General features: G+C 41.2%; 1 protein-coding gene across 3 annotated transcripts in view; it reads right to left on the bottom strand.

Annotated features, from left to right (window-relative positions):
• Nucleotides 1–27,186, bottom strand: part of IQGAP2 (IQ motif containing GTPase activating protein 2) — a 296,761-nt gene that overhangs the window by 222,901 nt on the left and 46,674 nt on the right. For all 3 annotated transcript variants that reach the window (XM_043592352.1, XM_043592373.1, XM_043592363.1), the window contains exon 2: nucleotides 25,037–25,136. In XM_043592352.1, the coding sequence (XP_043448287.1) occupies nucleotides 25,037–25,136 (100 nt within the window). The remainder of the gene's footprint in view (nucleotides 1–25,036; nucleotides 25,137–27,186) is intronic.

Here is a 27,186-nt window from a genome sequence, read left to right as displayed (position 1 = left end):
AACACATACTTTTCAATGAAACCTTACTATTCTTGTTCGTCTTCTGACTAGTTTAGGTCTCCCTGCCATATGCGAACTTAGCACCCTCAACCTTCCCATCAATGAAATAACCTGGTCAATTGTTTACTGCGAGATCCACAAGTGTGGGCCACCTGTGTTGTTTACAGCAAAGCCCCAACATCCAGCCCGGGGCAAGGTGGCACAGCCAGGTTGAGGCAGTACTCTAGATTTTAGATGAGCATGATGCTACTCAGAATAATGACCATACTTCGTAGCCAAAATAGCTTCTGTATGTCCAGCCATCACAGGTACATACTACTGTATCTGCATAATGTCCATTATTCTAAAAATGTCCTCCTCACCTGATCCATTTTAAGCTGCTTCTTGATCTGTTGGCTTACCTTAACAAAATTACAGAGAAGGAGATCAGGATTTTTGCCCAATTTCCCCTTGGCTGGTCTGCAATCTCCTATCAAGTACTGCTTAAGAACATGAGATTATTTTGACACGACAGAAAGAAAAGACCTCGCCCTCCACTCTCCAACCCCATCGCAGGAAGGTGCACCCAGCTGCCCTAGAACTCCACGTGCCCCCTCCCCCACCCCCCTCCACCAGGGCTGGGGTTGCGATGGCCAAGTGGGAGGACAGAAACTGTCACATGAAGGAACCTAGCCCTTCTACTCCTTCAGCAGCCAGTTTACAACATCCTCAATTTCAGATTTACATACCCGTATCTAAGCCAACAACCACCTCAATAAAGGATATTAAAAAGCAATGCTTGGGGCGCCTGCGTGGCGCAGTCGGTTAAGCGTCCGACTTCAGCCAGGTCACGATCTCGCGGTCCGTGAGTTCGAGCCCCGCGTCGGGCTCTGGGCTGATGGCTCAGAACCTGGAGCCTGTTTCCGATTCTGTGTCTCCCTCTCTCTCTGCCCCTCCCCCGTTCATGCCCTGTCTCTCTCTGTCCCAAAAATAAATAAACGTTGGGAAAAAAAAATTAAAAAAAAAAAAGCAATACTTTTGTCTTAGAGTGATACAAACTCTCAGCCTTCAAGCTGACAATACTAAATACCAATGCACACACACACACACACACACATCACACGGAGTAAAAATAGCACTACTGTGTTCACAGAGCCGAGAACTGCATTTGGCATGGAGTAAGCACTCAGTTAAGATAAATGTTAGTAACTAAAAAAATTAAACATCTTATATTCCAGCGAGTTTAGAGGTTAAATGATTACCAACCTGACAGGTGGAAAATTGTGCTTGGGACAGGTATGAGAAGGAAAAGTAATCAAGAGTGGCAACAGGGGCAAAATAGTGTATTATTCTGGAGAAAGTTTAAATTCAGTCATCTTTTATACAACACTCAAATCTGTCACCACCTTCCTTTAAATGGTTGTCACTTTTGAGCGTGTGATATCACTCAATCTAAGAGAATGTCTGTTTTTTTTTTTAATCGAATTGTAATACTCTTTTGTGCTGCCAAGACCAATAATACATCAAAATTCCAAAATTCCAGATAGTTGGCAAAGGATCCAGGAAAATATTCAGGAAACTTCTCCCTAATTAATTGATAGGTGTTCAGTAATACTTAGTCAAAGACAAACAGAAGCATCTAATATGCTCATAGTTGTGCCAGAGGGGCTGAAACTGATGGAATTTGTATTTCAGGGGGAAATATGAGTTGATTTCAACGTAAAGCAGTATATTAATGTAAGACTGAATTATAACTAAAATTAGAAGCTAATCTTCTATGGATAAAATCATACTGGGGGGAAGAGGGAAACAAATTGGGCAAAATTTTAAATCACTGTCTTGCAGATCAATCTAAACTGATACTATTCTTGTACAGGTTGTAACCAACTAGGATTTATTGTTTTCAGGAGTGCCTGGGCGGCTCAGTCGGTTAAGCGTCTGACTCTTGGTTTTGGCTCAGGTCAAGATCTCGCGGTTTCGTGTGTCAGGCTCTACGCTGGCAACACGGAGCCTATTTGGGATTCTCTCTCTCTCCCTCTTTCTCTGCCCTTCTCCCACTTGCACTGTCTCTGTCTCTCTCAAAATAAATAAACTTAAATATTTTATTTTTTTCAAAAGATGGCTAGAGCAAGGAAACTCCAACATGTGGAATAAAAGATGCTCAAGTCATTAGTAACAAAAATGATGGCTAAAATTTCCATGAAAAGCTATTCAAGCCACCAATCTTTTAGTCCTTTTCAACTTTTTCCAGGAAGATTCAGCTTATGTTTATACCAAAGCTATTCTTCCCCCACATTTTAAATGCAGTCAAGCATATTGGTCTTTGCATTAGCATGCTTTCTCAATTTCTCCGAAGTTACCATAGCGACTCTAGATAATTTGGCCTTGGTAGGATTTTTTTTTTACAAGGAGAAAAAGGTGAATCTAAACATCAAGGACTAAGTGTTCAACAAAACATTATGCTACCAAATATTAAAACCAGTAAAAGTATGTTTCCTGTGGAAGTCAATGAAAATCTGTGAGAAACTCAAAATTAAGACTCAAGGTTAAAACGTACTTGAAATATGTCAAGCATCTAAAACACAGAAAAGATCAACTCCCACTCCCTTCCAGAAGCAAAAGAGACCAGGCTGTGCCTGATAGCATCCACCTGTTTTCTCACTGGAGCCTCGCCCAGGGCACAAAGCACATGAAGCACCAGTTAGGGAAGATCAGGAGACACTATATGCCCAGCCTGCTCTTATGCCCAGCTTGGACCTTTTTCCTACGACCACATGGATTTTTGACTCCCAATGGGTGCCTGTATTACACAGAAAGTCATTTCTATAAAAATGCCAAACAGTAGGACTTTAAGAACACCCACGCAAATGCAAAACGAGGTAGTTTTCACTAAAACAAAACGAAACAAGGAAAACTCAGATTTGTTTATTCCCTATTGCAGTTAAAAGGTAGCGAAGAAAAATTCTTTCCTTACACACGTCCATCAGAACCTACCGCTAATGTAACAGTATTTCAAAGCTATTGCAAACAGTGTTTTGCTGTACATGTCTGCGTGTTATTTAATCAATCTTGACATATCAAAAGATTCAGAACATTCCACACAAAGATAGTTACAGAGGAAGCATGATCATCCAGAGAACTGGATTCTGCTCTGAGCTCTGAAAATCAGTTGTCTTGCTTCTGCCCATTAGCAACCCTAACCTTGCAATGCTAAAAGGAAAGCAGAGATGGAGAAAACACTTTAAGGAATTAAAAACACTTGATGAGCCTGATGCATTGAGCCACTGCTTCACAAGGTGGAGAGGAGAGCTCACTCCATATTCTGATGTCTACCAGCGAGACTGGGGAACAACCCAGAAAGAAATGAGAATGCAGCACTCAGGTTTGGGAAGGGGAACATCTAGAAGATGGACAGAAGCCAGTTGGCATTCTAGACACTCCTCCCCATCTGACAGGGTTTCTAGAGCCACCTGTCACAACCTGCCCCTCCCACATCTGTAATGACAGCTGGACTAGATTATTCCTATAAACCAAAGATGATGCTGGCACTTGGGCGAAGCACCCCCATAAGCCTTTATAGCACATAAAATTACATGCTGTATTTTGGGTTCTTTGAAGTTTCAGTTTGCTCTTTCTTTTGGGCTTAACTTAAATTTAGGTTTTAAATCACGGCCCATCCAATGGAACATCTGGGGCCCACGCTGGAAGTCACTTTAGCGACCACACCTTTTAAAAGAACCTGCTGGAAAACATGTCCTGCAGAGCAACAGAAGAAACTATCATCGATGATAGTCTCTACCCTCAAAAAACTTGCACTCCTCATATCCCAAAGTCAGGCAGGCCTCTCCCTGATACCCACACTGCAGCCCCCTACTAATTTAATAATTGTAGAAGGTTTCACAGAAGGAAGGAAAAGCTTTGATTTTTGCCCATTCTGTGGCAACTCCTCGCAGGCCTTGGAGCAGCTAAGGAGTTGTCTATCAGGAGTCCTCCACCCAAACTCTCAGCTGTGCCTGACTGGTTGGGTGGGGGCAGGGGTAGAGAGAAGAGGCGTCGGGTTGAGCCTAAGGGGACACAAGTAAGAATGGAACTTGGGGAGAACAAGTGTACTCTCAACTTGTAAGGTAGCAGGTTGCTGAGGTGAGCCCAAATGAGCTTGATTTCAGGTTTATTTCAGAAAACGTGCTGTCCTGTAGTGCTGTCTGCACCTGCCTCAAAGAAATCCAATTTGCCTGCTGCCCGAGTCACCTCTAACAGCCAGGGACTGACTTCCAGGCCTGCTCAAGGTGAGAGGACAAAGGGTGGTTTTTAACCACCCTATTTTTCTGCCTACAAGAGATGGTGACCTATTCAGTAAGAGTTACATTGACAAGCTGGATTTTCTATGCCAACATTGGTCAAAGTTTTTCCTCAATGGATGCTCTACCATGGAAAGGTATCATTAATCCATGTGTGTGTTTCCCGGTTTAAAAAGCAATTTCCTAGTCTCCTCATGCTATGAAAGAGGGGCCTGTATCTGGTCCTGAATATACTGTTTACAGAAAGAAGATTCCCCTTCTGCGTTGTTCAGACGTGCTCATTCTTCCCTGTGTAAACCTACTCCACCTGTATTTCTGCTATACAGGAAGTAAATGTGCAAACAGAATCAATAAAAAGCAGCTGAAGGCACACATTCTTTGACTCTAATTAAGGTGGGATGCCTGATTCGCAGCTGTTCCCACCACTGAAAATGTTTTTCTAATCAACAGTGGAGTTTAAGAGGCATTTTATCTCATGTTTCAACTTTTTATAATATACACCAGCCTACTACTCAACTCTCAGCCTGCTTATCACAAGGTAACGTTAAGGAGGGAGGTGTGAAAGGTATTCCTGGACATGTCTAATAACTAAGAAGGCTGAGACACTGACATTGTGCTTTGCTCAAGGTCACTCAAATAGTAACGCAGCCAGAACTAGGGAAAAGAAATCAACTATAGTTCGTTCGCTAAGAACAACAAAATCAGCGTGTCGCCTCTGCACCTGACTTTCAGTCAAGGCCAAATCAGAACATTGAATCTGCTAATTTTATTTAGATAATGCTTCTCTGATAACAAAGAAGCTGTATTTTCTATTGTTTCTGCAGCTTTACACAAGGGACTGTCCTATGAATAAAATTTAGAGAATGTCTGCCTAGGTAGAAAAAGCATCCTTCTTGGCCTTTATAAAACAGTAGGCACTTTTGTTTTTAGTCCCGGGAATTAAAATGTCGATATTGGGCCAACTTCCTTCCCATGTCTGTACTATCCACCTCCTCTCTTTCCATCATCACCTTTGTAAAAATCAAGCATTGTAGATACGTCTTAATTTAACTCCATTATGCCTCAAGATAAGATGGCCAATTGTGTCATAGTCCATCATTAACTAGACCTTTATTAAGGAAGAGAAAAAGGTAAAAGCGACGTGGATTTGACGACATGCATTTGGCTGCTGGTGGGTAGGTGACTTCCTGATCACCACCTTATCAGCGTCCATTTTGGTTGCTGAACTGCATGAGTGAAGCGAGAAACCATCAGAGGCAGAGGATGAACTGGCTGTAACCCCCAGCCCTCCAACACCACCTCTTCTGCTAAGATGCAGGGGTATCATCCACTCACCCCTGAACACAGTGAAGTAGAAAAGGGGAATGCACTGCCTATCACTTACTATTTCCTTAAGAATCTTGGCAAGTTCATTTCTGTTCTAAATGTGAATGTGGGCTGGAAATTAAGAGAGAAGAAAAACTCAAGTTCACCTCACCGGTGAATTCTCCATTTCTCTTCTCTTAAAGGTTTACTTTGCTTCCAATGTACACAACACACATCTATCTCTGTACCTTTTCTCATGTTTGCTTGGCATGGTCAGAGGTTCCTGAGAGGCCCCCGCATAGACTAACGCATCAAGCACGTAGGGCCTGTGCTGACCTATGTGGTCACCCCTAGTCCCTTGGCTATTAAACACTTCAAGGGCAGCTAATCTGAATTGAGTTGTGCTGGAGGAGAAAAGACAGTATCACATCTCAATAGTTTTATACAATGATTATATATTGAAAGGATATTTTAAAGGACATACTTGAGTAAATAGAATTTATTAAAATTACCTGAACTTGTTTGTTGATTTGTTCATGTGGCTACTAGAAACCAGGTCACTCCTGCCTGACCCCCTCCCCCCATCCCCAACCGAGCCTACTTTCCCTTTGTTCTGTCTATATCCAGCCTGGGAGGCATATCAGGAACAAGAAAATAATATGCCATCTACCATTTTTGTGTGTTTCTCAAAAGACACACACATACACATACACACACACACAGGTCTATATCACATAAATGAATTTAGTTTTGTCTGACTTAGCCACTGGACTTCTGTGCATCTGCATTTATCATTTCAGTCTGCTGAACCTTTGCTAATCCATCCTTAAATATATCTTATTGATATATGTTAGACCGTAGGCAGTTCTGATCCACAAAAAGCCTATTTCAACTTATTGTGCAAAATGCATCATCAGGGGTGGGCAGTTCTATCTACATAGAGGTCCTTTAGAATTCCTATCCCATTAGGCCATAGACACAGAGCAGCCACCAAAGTGCCCCACTAAAATGGAAAGATGGGGCACCTGGGTGGCTCAGTCAGTTAAGCGTCTGACTTCAGATCAGGTCGTGATCTTGGGGTTTGTGAGTTTGAGCCCTCCGCCAGCGTGGAGCCTGCTTGGGATTCTCTTTCTCTCCCTCTCTGCCCCTCCCCCACTTGCATTCTCTCAAAATAAATACTTTTAAAAATTTTTTAAAAAAATAGAAAAGTGAACAGCACCCAGTCCTACACTATCCAAAACTGTGAGAGGCATGACACGGGTACCACTGAAGATCATGGGTAACAGAATATATATGGAATGTGAGTACTACCATTTTGGGACCACCATTTCCACAATAAAACGTCAAAGCAGTTGGCTGATCTGTGTTCCCCAAAGTGACCCACACAAATCAGAAGTGAACATCACCCATGATTAGCAAGAACTACTGAATGGAGAGAACTGGTGCCCCTCACAGGGTCCCTCTAGGCCATACTGGACAAGAAACTGCAGGCAGGACTTCGGAGATCACTGCACTTGCTCAGCCAAACCAACCCACATGCATTCTGTGCCAGGCTGTGTGTGAGTCACTGGAGGTACTGAGAGAAGAAGGTCTACCTTGAGGAGCTCCTTGATAGCTAGGAAAGGCCAACATGTACTAAGAATTATCATAAACTGTAGTAAGTGCAGTGGGAAAAGGACAAAGAGGGAAGGATTAACCACAGAAAGCCATCATAAGGGTAAGACCATTGCGGCCCTTTGTGTGAGGTACACACACAAGGAGGTACAGTTCGGTCCTGTAGGTGGTGTAGAGCCAGTAAAGATTTTAAGTAGGAAAGCCTTGATTAAACATGACTTGCTGGCTTCTTCCTGATCATACAATAAGCTCTCATTATGATCAACAAAAGCAAATGAATATTCTTCATCCACAGGATGCCCAGGGAACAGCGCCTAGTATTACCGCAGAGGCTTAAGATAGCAGATGCATGCCTGTTCAGCAGCAGGCTGAACCCTGCATCCGTCATGAATCAAGGGGTCACGACCAGCATTTTTGGAGAAAATGAATTAGGACAGAGCAGTAAATGTCAGGGCGTGTTGTAGGTATTAAAGGTGAAGTGTTGCTTTGTGAATCTTTGTTGTTTAGTTAGACACACATGCACACATCATCACACGGCTAGCTGGGGGCATGATATAAGCCTGTTTCACTCTGGGTCACAAGATTTTAAAGTTACTCGCTTCAAGTGTATGTCACTTTAATGAATTAGTAATGAATTAGTAACGTAAGATCTCTAATGAGCCTGCCCATTGTCAAATCAATCTAACCTTGTTTTTGCAGTGGTTTTAGTCTCCTACAAAGGTCTGAAACAAGGGCTGACCCTTAAGCACACTTTTGGATACATTCATCTGTCTCACTGAGTCCTACTGAGCAGTCCTCCCATACATACCCTCAATCTACTAATTCCTTCTTAAGTTTTTTTTTTTAAAGTTTATTTATTTTTGACAGAGAGAGAGAGAGAGAGAGAGAGAGAGAGAGAGAGAGAGAGAGAGAGAGAACATGAGCGGGGGAGGGGCAGAGAGAGAGGGAGACACAGAATCCGAAGCAGGCTCCAGGCTCCAAGCTGTCAGCACAGGGCCTAAGGCAGAGCTTGAACTCACAAACTGAGAGATCATGACCTGGGCCGAAGTCGGGACGCTTAACCCACTGAGCCACCCAGACGCCCCTCTACTAATTCCTTCTGATGTGCCTCTGGAACTCTTGACCTGTTTTAAAAATGTAATACTCTTATATTCTCAACTTTTTGTTTACACTTTCCCCACCTGCTTGTCTTAATGGCATTCTGACTTTTCCTTTGTGATACTACTTCCCACAAACCAGGGCTGTTTGCTTCCCAAATTTCCTTAACTCACAGAACCACGGAACAAAGGGTTATTTATCACCATTACAGCTAAACTGACTTTTGCCCAGGCCAGGCCCTAACACCTCTATTCCAAGACCTCTGCCTCCACCTCACATCTGTTTCACTTCCTAACCTCATCACTCATCTCCTGACCTCCAAGATTTTTTCTTGCCACAATCACTGTGTTCCTCCCATGCTCATCTCTGCTTGGCGGCTTCAAGAAGGTGGGGGCCCTTGGGAAAACCCAAAGCACAGCTGGAAGACTCCCTCCTTCATCGAAAGGTTTCTCCTCCATTGCACTTGAGCTACACAAAGGCCCCATCTTGGACCTGAACTATCCGGAAATACTTCACCTTTAATATCTAGGCTTCCAAATCTCCAGAGCTTTTCATTTACCCACTTCTCCACTTGTCATTTTTACAAGTCTTCCCTTTCACCCACATCATAATAGGCAGTTCCTTGACTCTCCCTGTACCCCACTTCATCCTGGCTTCATGAGCTTCCTTACCAAGATGGGACCTCAAGGCCATCCAATGTCAATGATGCTCACCCAGTGGCTCCTGTTCCTTTGACTTTCTCAGAGCCAACATGCCAATCCCTGAACCCAGTTGCCCCACTCATGTCCTCTCATTTTGTTGGCAAAATTCACATGAACATGCTGACCGGCCCCATGAGAAAAACTCAAGAGCCAACCAAAGTTCTAAAAACTGCCCAGGCTTTGTACCCAACCCTGGCTGATGTACTATCACTTTTTCTACAGAAGCTGTTTTCATTCCTCCATCATTCTCTCGACAGCACAGGACACCCTCAATACTCTTCCTCTCCCACTCTGGTCACAAAGCAAGGGGAATCTGTGTTCATCTTAGCTGGGATGGGAAAGCCAGAGCTGTTGAGATACATGCTGGTCTCTTCTCTCTTCAGAGAGTGATTCTCAAACTTCACTGAGCATAAACATTTACCTGAGCCATTTGTTAAAATGCAGACGCCAGAGCTCCACTTCCTAGAGATGGACTTTGAGGGTCTGGAGTGAACCTGAGAAGCCTGTATTTGCACAAGTGCCCCTGTGATCCCCATGCAGTAGGTAACTGAATATGAGCATCACTGTCCAAAGTCACTTTCTCACTTAGATGATGTAGCTGCCTCAGCTTTTGCCCTGTGAAATCCTTGAGCAAGGAACTTCTGTATTATATATTACTTGAAAGGAAATAAAGTCAAGGACCATCTGAGCCAATCGAGACTAAATGAGGAGAGTATGGAAATAACTAGAACTCAATTCGTGAATTCCTATTCTAGCACCTAAACAGGTTCAAGTTTCACAGGAAAAATATAAGATAAATGACAAAAAAGTATGCTATGAATTCAGTATATAGCTGAGAACCCGAACTGAATTTATTAAACAGCCTAAATTAAATATATTTATTATTGTGTATTTTCACCATTGAGCCTTCTACTAATGCTTTTTCTAATCAACAGGACTTGGAATCATGGGACAAAAGAGCAGTTGTCAAACAGCCAGGAGACTTTATCCTAATCCCAAATCTCCCAGTAACTCCATCATGGGTTGGTGAATTGATGAAATTCTCTGACACTCAATGTCCCCATATACATATGGAGATTTGCACTCAGCTAGAGGATAACAAAACTGTTCAGACCAAAAAAAGCAATGGCAGACTATTTTACATTCTACAAATGAAAGATATGGAAAAAATCACTGTAGAACTTTCTACAATTGTTTTCCCCCACCAGCCCTCCTTAGAATTCCCCTAAGGCCTCAAATAATGACACTGTTTTATGAATTATAAGCATCACAGCATGAGGCAGCATCTGGTGGGGAGGTTCCTACAGGAAGGAAGAGACCTCAGCGGTATTTGCTATTTGTACCCTTTTGATGTTTCAACCACAAGGCACAGCATTCTTTCCAGCCAGTTTTAGTTGTGGCAGAACCCAAAAGGCAATTGATAGATTGAATGTAGAATCCAGACCCAACCAAGAACAAAGATGCACCAAAAGGAAATAAAGTCTACATCACTGAAAAGTGCAAATTCCTACTAAAACTTCAAGAAGGCTACTAGAAAACAGACAGACGAGACAAGAAAGGGAGGGTGAATACAAGGTAAATTCTTCCCAGAACTACTATACGTACTAGTTAAAAGAAAACAGAAACATGGGCGCCTGGGTGGCTCAGTCAAGTTGAGTGTCTGACTCTTGCTTTTGGCTTAGGTCACATCCCAGGGTTGTGGGATGGAGCACCGTGTCAGGCTCTGGGCTATGCACAGAGCTTGCTTATGATTCTCTCTCTCCCCTCCCTCTCTTTCTCTCTCTCTCTTTCTCTCCCCCTCCCTCCCTCTGCCCATTTCCCACTCACTCTCACACTCTAAAAAAATAAATAAATCTTGGGGCACCTGGGTGGCTCAGTCGGTTGAGTGTCCGACTTCAGCTCAGGTCATGATCTCGTGGTTTGTGGGTTTGAGCCCTGCGTCAGGCTCTGTGCTGACAGCTCAGAGCCTGAAGCCTGCTTCGGATTCTGTGTCTCCCTCTCTCTCTGCCCCTCCCCACTCACACTCTATCTGTCTCTCAAAAATGAATAAATGTAAAAAAAAAATTTTAAGTAAATAAATCTTTAAAACAAAGCAAAAGAAAACAGAAACAAGCAAGTAAGCAACAGAAAAGATTGAAAAAAAAGGGAAAGAAAATCAAGAAAGACAACGGATGGTCATATTGTGCTAAGTCCACCAAAGCTCAAGCAGTGAAAACTGATCGAGACCTAGAACAAAGCTAGTCTATCTAGAACCTAAAAGCCAGGACCACCAATGAGAGTTGTGGAGGGGAGGTGGGTGGGGTGATGGGCTAAATGGGTGATGGAAATTAAGGAGAGCACTTGCCGGGATGAGCACTGGGTATCATATGCAAGGGATGAATCACTAAACTCTACTCTTGAAACCAATACTACACTATATGTTATCTAACTTGAATTTAAATTTAAAAAAAATAATGACATGACTAAAGCACATTAAGAAATAAGGAAAAGATGGGAATGCAAGCTGGTGCAGCCACTCTGGAAAACAGTATGGAGGTTCCTCAAAAAACTAAAAATAGAGCTACCCTATGACCCAGCAACTGCACTACTAGGCATTTATCCACAGGATAAAAGGGGCACAGGCACCCCCATGTTTATAGCTGCACTATCAACAATAGCCAAAGTATGGAAAGAGCCCAAATGTCCATTGAAGGATGAATGGATAAAGAAGATATGGTATGTGTATATATATATATATATACACACACACACACACACACACACACACACACAATGGAGTATTACTCAGCAGTCAAAAAGAATGAAATCTTGCCATTTGCAACTACTAGGATGGAACTGGAGGGTATTATGCTAAGCGAAATTAGTCAGAGAAAGACAAACATCATATGACTTCACACATAGGAGGACTTTAAGAGACAAAACAGATGAACATAAGGGAAGGGACACAAAAATAATATAAAAACAGGGGGACAAAGCGTAAGAGACTCATAACTATGGAGAACAAACTGAGGGTTACAGGAGGGGTTGTGGAAGGGGGGATGGGCTAAATGGGTAAGGGGCACTAAGGAATCTACTCCTGAAATCATTGTTGCACTATATGCTAACTAATTTGGATGTAAATTTTAAAAAATAAAAATGGAAAAAAATAAAAAGAAAAGCAAGTAACACAAGGAAAAAAAAAAAGAAGGAAAAGAGACTGTGTTAGTTTTTAAGCAATTGGCTATGAAATCAGAAGGAGCTGGGTTGGAATATTATTTATCTGTCTGTTGGCTGTGACCTTGGAAAAATTCCTTAGGTTTTTCCAGGACTTGTTTTTGCCATCTATAAGATGGGAATGACCCTGTGTAAGTTGAATGCTTTGGGCCCTGTGTGTGTCTGGTGAGTGGACACTCACTTGGTAACCCTTGGAGTAAAGTATGTTTGAGATCATGGAAAATTCCTAACCTCTCCCAGCTCTCCAACTTCAAAGAGCTTGAAAGACTAATATAAACTTTGGGATCAAATATCAGTTGCTCAATTTCTCTTTGGCTAGAGAGGATTAATATTGATTATTTGTATTTAAAAATACCGGCACGCTAAAGAGTTAAGCTTTGATTTGTGGGCTCACACCTGATTGGCATCTGCCCAATACTTCCCCAAGGCTAGGACACAAAATATGTGAAACTAAAGAAGTCTCTCAACTATGTGTTCCAACCCCAGGCTTGCCTGATGGAGACCATACAACGTGTGTGTCTGAGTCAGGTTAGTGATGCCTGGATCCTCCCCAACGCATCTGACTTCCCAACCTCCTTTGTCCCTCAAATATAGTTCCCTGTGAAACTGTATGGCTTCTCCCTTTATGTCCTTAACAAATGTCCCTTCTACTGCAGCTCCACAGAACCATCCCTGGTTACAACACAGCTGGACCTCAGCATCAACATTTCCTCTGAGGACCTAGCTGCAAGCAGCATGCCCTGGAAGGCTGGGCTGCCTGCCATGGAGACACCACCTCAAGAGCACCTCTTGGGGTGCCTGGGTGGCTCAGCTGTTTTTAGCCTGTGCTCAGGTCGTGATCCAAGAGTCATGGGATCAAGTCCTGTGCTGGGCTCTGTGCTAAGCGTGAAGACTGCTCAAGAATGTTTCTCTTTCTCTCTCTCTCCCCCCACCCCCCACCCGTTATGTACTCTTTCTGTTTAAAAAAAAAAAAAAAAGACCACGTCTCATCTTATCCTCTTGTCTGTGGTTATCCCCTGATGGCTAACCCTGATGACTAGTTCTCCTCGGAGGTTACTCTGTCTGCCTACTGTGGATACGTACCTTAGGGGGACAAGCCCCAGGATGTCAAAAAGGTCCTCGACCTGTGGCATATGGCTCTCAAAGCAAGCTGACTGGTAAGCAAATCCAAACAGGACACTCCTGGAAGGCAGGCCCTCCCCTTACCCAGGAGCCAGACCCTGAAAAGGGTCCCTGCTCTCGACTCAGCTGTGCCCCTTGCCCCACCAGCCTGTCAGCCACTGCATGGAGCGACCCCACACTTTCTTGTTCCCTGGGACACAGAGGGGTGATCAGAGCCAGGGAGAGAACAAGGAGGAAGGGGGAAATGCAGAATCACCATAGAAGAATAAAAACTATTTATTTTTTGAAAACGCAATTAAGAATTCCTTAATATTTGATTAACATTTGTAGAGAGCAACAACATGTCCCTTAATGGGTTGATGAGCAAGGAAGATATTTCCTTCCAGATTCCTAGTTTCTATTAGCATCGCTTATGAGCAAGCCATAGGCAGCATCTTTAGGAAAACAGTGAGGTCCAAGCCTGTAGAAGAAATCCAATGGATTCTCTAAAGCACTCCCCAGTCATAAGATTCTTTTTCTTAAAGAAATCACAAATATTCAGGGTTAAGCAAACCCATATTCATGGTCCTCACTTGCTTAAACATTTGAAGCATTTCTCCTTTCAAGTATGATTCTCTACCTCTCTACTAGGTAAGGCCAGAACCTGATCTAATCAATGAGCTCTCTTTTTGGTGTCTGAGTTGTAAGCACTGACACAAAAGGAATCACACCGTGTTTTTGTTTCTTTTCCAGACCACATATGAAACTGCCTCGGAGTCACTAATACAAAGAACAGCTTGGCTCACATAAAGAGCTCTTTGAAGATAATATTTCTAAACAAGCCCATCACCAAGGGAAGGCTTTTTTGCTCTGTTTACTTTCCGAGGTAGGACAGAAAAAGTAAGCATGCCAGATTTGTAGTGTTTTCCCCTTCCTTAAAAAAGAAATATATCAGGAACTTCCTTGGGAAACATACAACAGCAGCCCCATTCATAACTATTTGCTCAACTATAATTTGCAAATTCCCTCTCCTTCTCTTGCCAACATGCCCCCTCCCATTCCCTGCTCTTCCTAAGAGCTCTAGTCTGATTTCCCTTCCTCGATCCAGACTTTCCCAAAGAGAACTCTCCATCTTAGATTTTTTTCACAGTTGCCCTACAAAACTAAAGAAATGAAGTTCTTAAAAGGGAATTATTTTCATTATTCAAAGATATTTTGCAGAAGTTAATATGAAATCTACTCAGCAGAAGAAATTCTTTTTTAGGAAATTAACTCCTTTAATTTAAAGGGTGGGATTTCTGGCATCAGAGAGAAACTTTCAAAGCCCATAGGAGTAGCAGACTTGTCTGAACGGTCCCATTTCAGCAAAATCCCTACAGCAAAGAAATGATCAAGACAGTCTCCCGGGCCCACCTGAAAAGAAAACTTAAAAGTCCATTTAGTATTATTTAAAATGGCAGAGGAATGAAAAGCTTAGTCCCAAATAGTTCACAATTCAAGATTATAGGGGCACCTGGTAGCTCATTCAGTGAAACGTCGGACAGCATAGAACCTGCTTGGGTTTCTCTCTCCTCTCTCTCTGCCCTTCCCTTGCGCACATGCACACACAGTCTCTCCCTCTCAAATAAATACATTTCAAAAAAAAATCTTTTTAAACTATCCAGGCATAAATAACCTTAATACCATAATCATTTACACCAAGACACCATCCAATTTCTGATCTGGTCTCTGACATTAATAAAGAGGATCCTGCCCTCTTTTCTGGGGTCAATTGCAAAAGGATATATATATACCCTGTAGAAGGCAGCTTGTAATCACCCTGGTGATTCCTGCCTTCTAGAATTCATGCCCTTCTAGAATCTCCTCCCCTTGAAACACATGCTGGATTTACTAACTTGATTCTAATGACTGCAATACAGCAGACTATGGGACAGCACTACTGAGAATGGGTTACAAAAGGGCTCTGGCTTCCAACTTACTGGCCCTTTCTTGTTTGCTCACTGAGGAAAGCCAGCTCCCATATTGGGAGCTGCCCACAGAGAGGCCCATATGTCAAGGAGCTGAGGGAAGCCTGTGGCCAACAGCAACGAGGGAATGGGGTCCTCAGTCCAAACGTCCGTCAGGAACTGAATCCTGCCAACACCATGACCGAGCTTGGAAGATCTGTTCTGCTTGGACCCTAGGAGGACTGAAGCTTTATGACAGACTGAATGCACAGGACTCAGTTAAACTAGAATCAGATTCCAGACTTTGAAAAGCTGTGAGATAAATGTTCTTTGTTTTAAGCTGCTAAGTTTTAGAGTAATTAATTACACAGTCATGGATAACTAGTACACATAGTTATGTGCACTCCCAACAGAATTACGATTGGCTCTTTGTGACGTCATGTAAACCTGTTAGCCTGTGGATAAACACAGGGTCAAGAGCCACTTTATTTTTTTTTTTAATTTTTTTTTTAACGTTTATTTATTTTTGAGACAGAGAGAGAGCATGAACAGGGGAAGGGCAGAGAGAGAGGGAGACACAGAATCTGAAACGGGTTCCAGGCTCTGAGCTGTCAGCACAGAGCCCGACGCGGGGCTCGAACTCACGGACCATGAGATCATGACCTGAGCCGAAGTCAGACACTTAACCGACTGAGCCACCCAGGTGCCCCAAGATCCACTTTATAAAGCAACTATCTTTTTTGGTCTTAAAAACATGCCTTTCATATTTTCCCTGGTCATTAATATTAGTACTTTGAGACTTAATTAGTAAGTCCATATGCCCAGATGTCGTAATTTTATCAGCTATGAGCAATAATTTCAGCCACAAGTCGTCTTAATAATACAGGTTAGCTCTTCCTCTCTTCGTTCATTCAGTCATTTATTCATTCACTGAAAAATACTCTATGCCCTTCTCTGGGTCACCTCTACTTCCCTGTGGTATCAAACTGTCTCGGATTCCCAGCTTCATAACCCACTGGGTCACATAAATGGCAGGAAGAACTTGTACCATCTAACTACAACATAGAATTCTCCACTGAGACAAAGACTAAATTTTACTTTAGGCTGGCAGTCCTGGCACACCATGTAGAATCTTGTCCACCACGAATCTAATTCACATCCTACTTGTTACCTCCAGGAAAACTAAAACACACAGAAAAAAACAACGAATCATCATTAGTGAACAAATGATAGTAGGCCAATACCAGCATTAAGTAATTCATTCAACTATGTGACAGATATGATGTCATGTTATAATAGGGGTAGTTGACCTAGATGGGCCATGCCAAAGAAGGACTCCCTGAAAAAGGGAGTTAAAATCTAAAGACAGTAGAGCCTGAATAGATACACAGGAGAAGGGAATAGCACATGCAGAGGTCCTATGGAAAAGGGGTCAATGTGGCTGGAAAAAGAGCAATAAGGAAGGGGGCACAATATGAAACTGGAGCAGCTGTAAGAACTGGACCATACAAAGCTCATGAGGCCTTGTAAGAGTCTGGTCTTTATTCTATGAGAATTGCAATAACACTGAGTGGTTTTCAATGGGGCTGGCCAGAACAGATGAGAATTTTGAAGAAATTCATTTGACTATGATACAGATGATAAAGGATTAAAGGGGCAAGAGGGTTGAGGAAACCAGTCAGAGAGCACTGCAGTAATCTAGCAGGGGAAGTGAGAAGGCTTCACGAGGTTAGTGGTGGGATAGAGAGGTGAACATAGAAGAGATATTTAGGAGAATGATGAGCTGGAAACAGGGAGATACTCCCGCACACACATACAGAGAGATCAAAAGAGCAAATGTAAGTGAAGGACAGAATTTTAAACTCATGAGTAAAAGCATTAACTGAACAGTTTCTGTGAGCACATTATTAGTTGCCTGATCTCCATCCCCCAAAGTGACCCTACCGCGCCAGTTTAAGCATGGTGGGTGCTCAAGAAACTATAAAATCAACAGTGTTTAGAACCCATGTATCTTAGGCATACATTCTATGCTCATTTTATCTACTGAATACCACTTAATCTTATTTAACAGGTTTACTAAGCACTTCTCCAAGTTGGTCTGGTCAAAGGAACTTTTCTTTGTAACGGCTTTAATAAGGTACAGCTTATATACCATACATTTACCCTTTTAAAGTCTGCAATTGAGTGATTTTCAGTACAGAGTTATGCAACCATCGCCAAAATCAATTTTAGAACACTTTTGTTCCTACAATAACTATACAATAATCAGTCACTCTCCATCCCCTCTATTCTCCCAGGCCTAGGTAGCCAATGGTCTACCATCTGTCTCCATGGACTGGCCTTTTCTGGACACTTCATATATATGGAATTATATAATAAGTGGCTTTTTGTGTCTGCCTTCCTTCCCTCAGTATATTTTCAGCGTCCACTCAGGTTGAAGTCTGTATCAGTATATTAATTCACTTTTTTGAAAGGTTTTCTTTTTAGTAATCTCTTCACCCAACGTGGGACTCCAACTTACAACCCCAAGATTAAGAGTTGCACACTCAGCCAAATGAGCCAGAACATTAGTTATAATTGATTAGCCTACACGAACCTACATTTGCTATAACTGATGAACCTATCATAATCATCCAAATTCCACAGTTTACATAATGGTTCACTGTTGGTTTTGGACAAATGTATAATGACATTTATCACTGTGGTGTCATACAGAGTATTTTCACTACACTAAAAACTCTCTGTGCTCTATCTGTTCATCCTCCGTTCCCAACTGCTGATATTTTTACTGTCTCCATAGTTTTGCCTTTGCTAGAAAGTCATAGTTGGAATCGTATAGGATGTAGCCTTTTCAGATTGGCTTTTCTTTGCTGTATGCATTTAAGGTTCCTGTACCTCTTTTCATGGCTTGATAGCTCATTTTTTTTTAGCAAAGAATAATATTCCACTGTCCGGATATGCCACAGGGTATTTATTCATTTACCTACTGAAGGACATCACGGTCACATCCAACTTTTGCCTATTATTAAAAAAGTCTTTTGACATCCATACACAAGTTTTTTGTGTGGACCTAAGACTTCACTCCATCAGTTAAATAATAAGAGCACAACTACTGGATAGCATGATAAGAGTATGCTTGGTTTTTTTTAACAAACTGCAAGTGACTATACCACTTTGCATTTCCATGAGCAATGAGAGTTCCAGTTGCTCCAAACCCTCACAGCATTTGGTGTTGCCAGCGTTTCATATTTTGACCATTCTGATAATTGTACAGTGGTATCTTATTTTATTTTGCACTTCCTTGATGACACATGACGTGGAGCATCTTTTCCTATGCTTATTTGCCATCTGTGTATCTTCTTCAGAGATATGTCTGTTAAGGTTTTTAGCCTATTCTTTAGTTTTAAGAGTTTTTAAATATCTTATATAGCAGTTCTGTATCAGACAGGTCTTTTACAAATATTTTATACCAGCCTGTGGACTGTCTTCTCATCTTCTTGACACTGCCTTTTGTGAAGCAGAAAGTTTTAATTTTAATGAAATCCACCTTACTCACTTTTTTTCTTTCATGCCATTGGTGCTCTATCTTAAAAGTCACTGCTATACTGAATTTCATCTAAGTTTTCTCCTTTGTTATCTTTTTTTTTTAATGTTTATTTGAAGAGAAAGAGAGAGAGAGAAAGGCAGAAAGAGAGTGACAGAGAATCCCAAGCAGGCTTTGCACTGTCAGCACAGAGCCTGATGTGGGATTTGATCCCACTGATGGGGAGATCATGACTTAAGCCGAAATCAAGAGTCTGACACTTAAATGACTGAACCACCCAAGCACACCCTCCTTTGTTATCTTTTAAAAGTTTCACAGTTTTTCTTTTTATAGGTAGGTGTGATCCATTTGAGGTATTTTTTTGTGAAGGGTATAATGGTATACTTTGTGACGAGTACAACGTGTAAAGTCTAGATTCACTTTTTACATGTCCAGTTTCAGCACCATTTGGTGAAAAGGCCATCTTTGCTCCATTGTATTGGTTTGCTCCTTTGTCAAAGGTCAAATGACTATACTTTTAGGGTGTATTTCTGGGTTCTCTATTCTCTTTCACTGATCTATGTGCCTAATGTTTCACCAATGCCACTCTCTTGATCACTGCAACTTTGTATTAAATTTGAAGTCTGGTAGTGTCAGTCCTCCAACTTTGTTCTCCTTCAATATTGTGTTGGCAATTCTAGGTCTTTTTCTTTTTTCTTAAACATTTTTTAATGCTTATTTATGAGAGAGAGAGAGGAAGGGAGGAAGGGAGAGAGACAGAATGAACCCAAGTGGGGAAGGGACAGAGCAAGAGAGGGCCACAAAATCTGAATCAGGCTCCAGACTCTGAACTGTCAGCACAGAGCCCAATGCAGGCTCAAACTCATGAGCCATGAGATCATGACCTGAGCCGAAGTCAGATGCTTAACCAATTGAGCCACCCAGGTGCCCCTAGGTCTTTGGCTTCTCAGTATAAACTTTAGAATCAGGTTGCCAATATGCAAAAAATAACTTGAGATTTTGACTGACACTGCATTGAATCTATAGATCAAGTTGGGAAGAAGTGACATTTTAGCAATACTGTCTTCCTATCTATGAATATGGAATATCTATCCACTTACTTAGTTCTTTCTTCTAGTTCATCAAAGTTTTATAGTTTTCCTCATATAGATTTTGTGCATATTTTATTAAATTTATACCTAAATAATTCATTTGAGTGCTAATGTAAATGGAACTGTGTTCTTAATTTCAAATTCCACGTGTTCATTGCTGACATATAGGAAAGCAATAGGCTTTTACATATAATCTTGTATCTTGCTATAATTGCTTATTAGTTCCAATTTTTTTTTAAATTTTTTTTTCCAACATTTATTTATTTTTGGGACAGAGAGAGACAGAGCATGAACGGGGGAGGGGCAGAGAGAGAGGGAGACACAGAATCGGAAACAAGCTCCAGGCTCTGAGCCATCAGCCCAGAGCCCGACGCGGGGCTCGAACTCACGGACCGCGAGATGGTGACCTGGCTGAAGTCGGACGCTTAACCGACTGCGCCACCCAGGCGCCCCAGTTCCAATTTTTAAAAAATTCTTACAGAGTTTTAAAATAGTCAATCATGTCATCTATGAATAAACCCAGTTTTGTTTCTTCCTTTTCAATCTATATTTTCTTTTTTTAATTATATTAACTAGAACTTCCAGTTCAAAGTTGAAAAAGGAGTGGTGAGAAGGAAGGTCTTTGCCTTGTATCTTAATGGGAAAGCTTGGAATTTCTCACCATTAAATATGATGTTTGCTTTTAGCATGTTTTTTGTTCACTGTCTTTCTCAAACTGAGGGTGTTCCCCCCCCTTGATTCCTAGTTAACTAAGAATTTTTTTCTTGAATAAGTTTGGATTTTGTTAAGTGCCTTTTCTGCACTGATACAGTGACATATCATGTAATTTTTCTTACTTAGCCTGTTGATGTGATAGATCACATCAAATGATTTTCAAATATGAAACAAGCTTTGCATACCTGGGATAAATCTCACTTGGTTGTGATTTATACAGTACTTTTTATACACTGTTGAATGTGATTTGCTAATATCATTTTTTATAGATGAATAGTATTTCATGGTAGGGATATATCGCATTTCATTTACTCATCAGTAGATGGACATTTGGGTTGTTTCCACTTTTTGCTCCCATGAGTAATACTTCAATGACCATTTGTGTGCAGGTTTTCTGCATGCACACAGGTTTTCAGGTTTCTTTGGTATATATCTGGTAGTGGAATTGTTGGGTCATATGGTAATTCCATATTTAATTTTTTTTAAGTAGCTGCCAGAATGTTTTACATTTTTTGAAATTTTATTTTACAGAGTGTGTGCAAGTGGGGGAGAGGGGCAGAGGGAGAGAGAGCATCTTAAACGGGCTCCATGCTCAGTGCAGAACCTGATAGGGGGCTTGATCCCATGACCCTAGCATCATAACCCGAGCCAAAATTAAGAGTAGACACTCAACAAATTGAACCACCTAGGCGACCCTAGAATGTTATAAAAAGTAGCTGCTCCATTTTGTAATTCAACAAGCACCTTCCCTCATCCTTGCAAACACTTGATATTGTTGGTCTTTTCTATTCTAACTATTCCAGTGTGAGGTAGTATCTCACTGTGGTTTTGCTTTGCATTTCCCTAACAACTGATGTTAAACCCCCTGTCCTATTCTGGTGCATGTGTATCTTATTTGGTGAAATGTCACCATTACTTACCCCCAAATCACATGTATTTATACCTGTTTTCTTTTAGGAGTTTTGTAGTTGTGGTTCTCACATTTCGATTAGATTATGCATGGAATAGGGATCCAAATTCATTTTTATGCTTGACTATTTCCAGTTGCCCAAGATTATTTGTTAAAAGATGTTTTTCCCATTAAAATGTCTTGATCGATTTTTGAATTACACTAAACTTGCATTCCCGGGATAAATCCCACTTAGTGGTATATGATACTTTATGTTGCTGGACTTGGTTTGCTAGTATTTTGTTGAGGATTTTGTTATTTGTACTCATAAGGCATGTAGGTCTATCATTTTTTTGAGGTATCTTTGTCTGCTTTTGGTATCAAAGAAAAAATGGGTCTTAGTAGAATGGGTTGCGAAGTGTTCCCTCCTCTTACATGTTTTTTGAAAAGCAGGCAATTTTTTGCTTACTAACTTTACCTTTTTACTTGTTCTAAGTCTATTCTGATTGTTTATTTTTGAGTCAGTTTTGATAGTTTATGTCTTTCTAGGTATTTGTCCATTTCATTTAGGTTATCCTACATATATTTGTTGGCATAGTAGTACATCACCCTTTTTATTTCTGTTAGTAGTGATATCTCCTCTGAATGATGTAGCTTTTAAATGGTTTATTATTAATTATCACAAATCTTGAAATTAATAAAGCCAAAGTTAAATATGTAACAGACTATTACAATTTTGAGTTTTCAAAAATTCTGAATTAAAAGAACATACAAACACATCCTTCCAGTTCTTACCTCTGGAACCAAAAAGAGGCACAACAACAGAACCTACACATTTTTAGTTTAAGTACACCCAATCAGTTCTGAGCTGAACTAGAGACAGATCCTGGCTAAGCTTACACATTCTAAGTTTACCAGTTAGTAGAAACTCAGTATTTTTAAGCCAACCATACTCACATGAACACCTGCACATGCATGCACTATAATAAACCCAATATGACAAATTCCTAAGGCATTAGCATTGTAAAAGAATCATGTACCAAACCCTCTGAATTTTTTGGACAGAGACTAATTCACCCTTTCATTTATTTCTTGAGTTTAGGACCATCAGAATTCTGTGTACTATGCTTTCTGAAATCATGGCTCACATATTAATATGTATCTATTAACGGCCACATTTTTACAGACTCCACTTCCAAAAATCAGGTTCCCTAAAAGTCACCAAAAATGTTCAGATGTTAATAAGATTCATAAATACATATTACACCTAATCTCTTCTTGTAAAATAAACTAATAAAGTCATCTTAGAGGAAAAGTTGTATATTTCATAGTCTTTTCTTTCAATGAAACTATTCTTAGGAAACTTTCTTCAAAAAACCTAGGCTAATTGTTACTCTGACTTCTCTAAAACAAAATTCAACTACAAAGGTTTGAAAACACTGTGACAAGCTGTCAAGCTGTATTGATACATTCAATACATTCAGGAGAAAACTATACTTATCACCATACACCTAACTGGCACTATTAAGTTTACAGAACACTTTTGCCTTTTATATTTTAGGTGATTTTTAGAGCAGGGGCAGGGGTGGGAATCATGAGGTAGGGCAGGTGGCACTAACATCCTTTTTATTTATTTTTTTTAATTCATGCATTTTTTAAAGTAGTATTTAAATCTAGCTGTACATTAGAAACTCCTAGATTTTTTTTTTTTTTTTGAGAGAGACAGAATGCAAGTGGGAGAAGGGCAGAGAGTGAGGGAGAGAGACAGAATCCCAAGCAGGCTCCACACCGTCAGTGAAGAGCCCACTGTGGGGCTTGAACTCATGAACCGCGAGATCATGACCTGAACTGATGTCGGACACTTAACCGACTGAGTCACCCCGACACCCCTAATTTACGCATTTTATTTTATGACACAACAAAAACTCATTACTGTGCTAACATGTTTATCATCCCATTACAGAGGAGACAAAACTGAAGTTCCCACAGGTTAAACAATGTGGCCAAGGTCACACAGTTCCTAAGTGGTAATGCTGGGACCAGGAAATCCAGTCAGCTGACCTCTCCCCAGTAGGACACTGCTTCTCATTTAGAAAATTAAGAGGCAAAAATTTAGAACTCAACATGTGTGTAAGGAGAAAGTTTCTCGTTACTCTTCCTAAACTTTTTCTTTGAAAGCATGTTTATTTGGAATATTTATGAGCCATTCTCCGTATCTAACTTTATTATCAACAACTTGACTAAAAGCCTGTTTTTAATAATCTTAGGCTGATATTGAGTCTTCAGTGACCTGCCACCTGTCAACTTCACATATTTTAGAATCTTTAAAAGTATTCTTCAGAGCTTAGAGCTTAGAGCTACGAGACACTGTTAAATTATTAAACAACCCTGAGAAATCCCCTTTCAAGTGATTCTGAGGCCAAATTAGTTCATGTGTCACTGAATTCTCTTCCACCCAGCACTTGATAAAAAGCCTCATTCCTCCAGCTCTGTAGACAGCTATTTAACAGTGATTAGAGATCATTAACACCAACGACCATTACCCCAATGTTTATTTCTATATACTTAACAAAGCTAGAACATACCATCTGTCCAAGGAATGATACTGTTACTCAATCACAGCACAAAGCACTAAATCAGAATGTAATTCATGGCATATGGGCATTGGAGTATTCACCCAGCACAGGACAAAGTTCTTGTGGTTCCTCCGATACAGAGGCCTAAGGGCAAATTAGTTTATCTTCACTTTCTCCTCAGAGAACCCAATGTTTAAATGGAGATTGCAGTCATAAACCTACTCTCTAGCTTAGTGACCGATGGACTTCAGTTCAAAATGATACTGTCCTATACAGTATTTATAATTACTGGCATTTGGGGTGACAAAAATATCTGAGGAAGCTCTGGGGAAAAGGAAGTTCAAGTACACTCATCATGATGAGCACCGAGTAATGTACAGAATTGCTCAATCACTATACTGCACACCTGAAACTAACTGTATGTTAACAAAACTGGAATTAAAATTAAAAACTTAAAAAAAAAGAAGTTGATTTAAGTCTTTGCTGTGCCCTCACTTCCAAATCAGTGAAATGAGGAATTTGAAATAATCTGCAATTGGCCCAGAGATTTCCTGGGAGAACGTAAGCAAGAAAAAGAAATAGTTGCCTCCCCTCCTAGGGCCTTGACCCTGGCTGTGGCAGCAACTTTTTCTCAATTCCGCCTGACCATTTACAAAAATACAGGTGGTTCTTCTCCACTTACACTGCTACCAATAAGACTGCAAATGAGTGGTTAAAAGTATGTATCCCAGGGGCACCTGGGTGGCTCAGTTGGTTGAGCGTCCGCCTTTGGCTCAGGTCATGATTTCACGGTTCCTGAGTTCAAGCCCTACATCGGACCCTCTGCGGTCGGCACAGAGCCCATGTCAGATCCTCTGTTTCCTTTCTCTCTGCCCCCCCCCCTCCAAAATAATAAAACATTTTTTAAAAAGTATAGTATCCCAAAGTTTATCCAGGAGAAGGTACACAGACTGCATTGGGATCTTACCTTTTGGCTTCCTCTAGATGGCACAGATATTCATAAGCAATGTTCTGCCTCCTCCTCTCATCCATCTCCTCTGCAGAGAGCCTTTCATCATCCACAATAGCTAGAAATAGAGGAAAGCATCACATTACTTTTAAGGGTAGTGTTCATCAAATAAACACTTGAGACAACAACCCGAAAAAACACAGGCAATTCAACAATGAACACTAAGAGACAGGGATATTTAAACATCAGAAAACTCCTTCTGAGAACTCCTTCCAGGCAGTTCTGTGTGCCAGGACCACAACACCACATTTTAGGTTGGAGTGCTTCTGCTCGCCACCTTCCCTCTGCCCTGGAAAGCCATTCTCCCACCTCCGTGTCTTACATCTTCTCAAGCAAAATTCTGTAGATCTGCAAGTCAGGATCCATCTACCTTCCTCAGCACTTTGGTTCACCTTTTTATTACATCACTCATCACAGAAGCTCAGTCACGTCTCCCCCTACGAAATGGGAATTCCTTGCAGGAAAAGACTCTTAACTCATCTGCATGTCCCCATTACATTTATCATGGTTCCTTGCATGCAGACAACAAACATTTCTGAAAAAATGCCTTTGTTAAGTGAGCTGACCCTCATCCCATAATGAATACACTTCTCAAATTATGATTTTCATATCCCAAGTTTTCCTAGAAGGTACCTGGCATGCCCACATATCATCACCTAATCTTCCACCTCCAGGGCTCCTAACACGTCATCCCCCGGACACCTCGTGATTGCCAATCTCTCATTTTAACTTCAGTCTAAAGACGGTTTTCCATTCCTGACAGAACATTTTCATCTCATAGTACCTTCAGATACATTAAAGCTTGAAAACAATATAAAACTCCTAGTATATATCCGCATGATGATGCTACCTTCCCAACTTTTAAGTATGAGTGCAGGGGTCACATTCAAAAGGAGACATTCTTACTGCCACCTTCCTTTTTGGCTATGAATTCCTTCCACCTCAACAAACCGACCCAGGAGGAAAGAGAAGCCTTAGCAGTACTTGGTCCCGAGGCCTCAACCCCCACCTCCTTCCACAAGCCATGCAAGAATCCACCAGTCCAGGAGAGCTGCAGAGAGGCTCTTAAACTGTGACATCACCCCCATCCAACGGGAAGACTTAATGTTTGAATTAACACACACACATATATGCCACAAAGCCTTAAATTGCAATCCCAAAGTATTGGCCCCAGCTGATAGAATTCTGCCTATCTTGATGGCTCAACTCCATCATCACTTCCTTCCCAAAGTCCCCTGTTTGTTCCCACTCAAAATGTGCTCTCTCCTGGCACCTCCTATCTCGTTTCATTTCATAGTCAACTCCTACAAGACACAGTTATGTTCTCACCATGCCCAGCTCACTACCCTGCACAAGCTACATGCTCCATAGAATATATGCTACACAATCTCTCATCAGGAATGATTAACACAAGGACTCTAAAATATCTATGCGGGTAGTTTTATTTGCCTACTTACCCCGAATACAAGAAGGGTATGGTCACTGATGGAGCAAGTCCAGTAACATTTCACACACCTCACTTACCTAATGTTCAATTTATAGATTCTATGGATCAGGCATGAGCCAAACCATCAGGGACAGGGCAGTGAACAAAACATGTTTGCCCTCGTGGGGCTTCCTTTAACACATCCCTTCCTTCCCTTCTGATCTGGCCCACCGGGTCACACATCTGGCCACTGCCCTTTCAACCACATCCACTTCAGCCTCACTTCTTTCCTTCGTGACGTATGGTCAAAGCACATGTTACGGTTATGAGCGTGAAAATGTCTTAATCACAGCAAAAGTAGATCCTTCTGGACCACAGAGGTTGCCTGCAACTATTTCTGCATTATTTAACATTTACCAAGTAGCAACTTCTGATAAGAACCACAGGCATGGATAATAACACTGCCATTTAAAGAGTCATCATGGAACTGATTAACTAATTCACTTAAGCATGACTTTACCACCCATAAATCACTCTTCCATGTTATTCTGTGGTTCTCCTAATCACTCTGAGAAATAGACACTGCCTCCTTCTAGGAAACATCGGTCATGTAAGGGAAAGGGATGGCATGTAGTTACTTGCTGGGTCAATGGCTGAGCCAGGGCTGGAAACCAGTTCCCTG

Source organism: Prionailurus bengalensis, chromosome A1 (assembly GCF_016509475.1).
Source record: "Prionailurus bengalensis isolate Pbe53 chromosome A1, Fcat_Pben_1.1_paternal_pri, whole genome shotgun sequence".
Classification (NCBI taxonomy): domain Eukaryota; kingdom Metazoa; phylum Chordata; class Mammalia; order Carnivora; family Felidae; genus Prionailurus; species Prionailurus bengalensis.
This window is presented reverse-complemented; position numbering and strand designations above follow the sequence as displayed.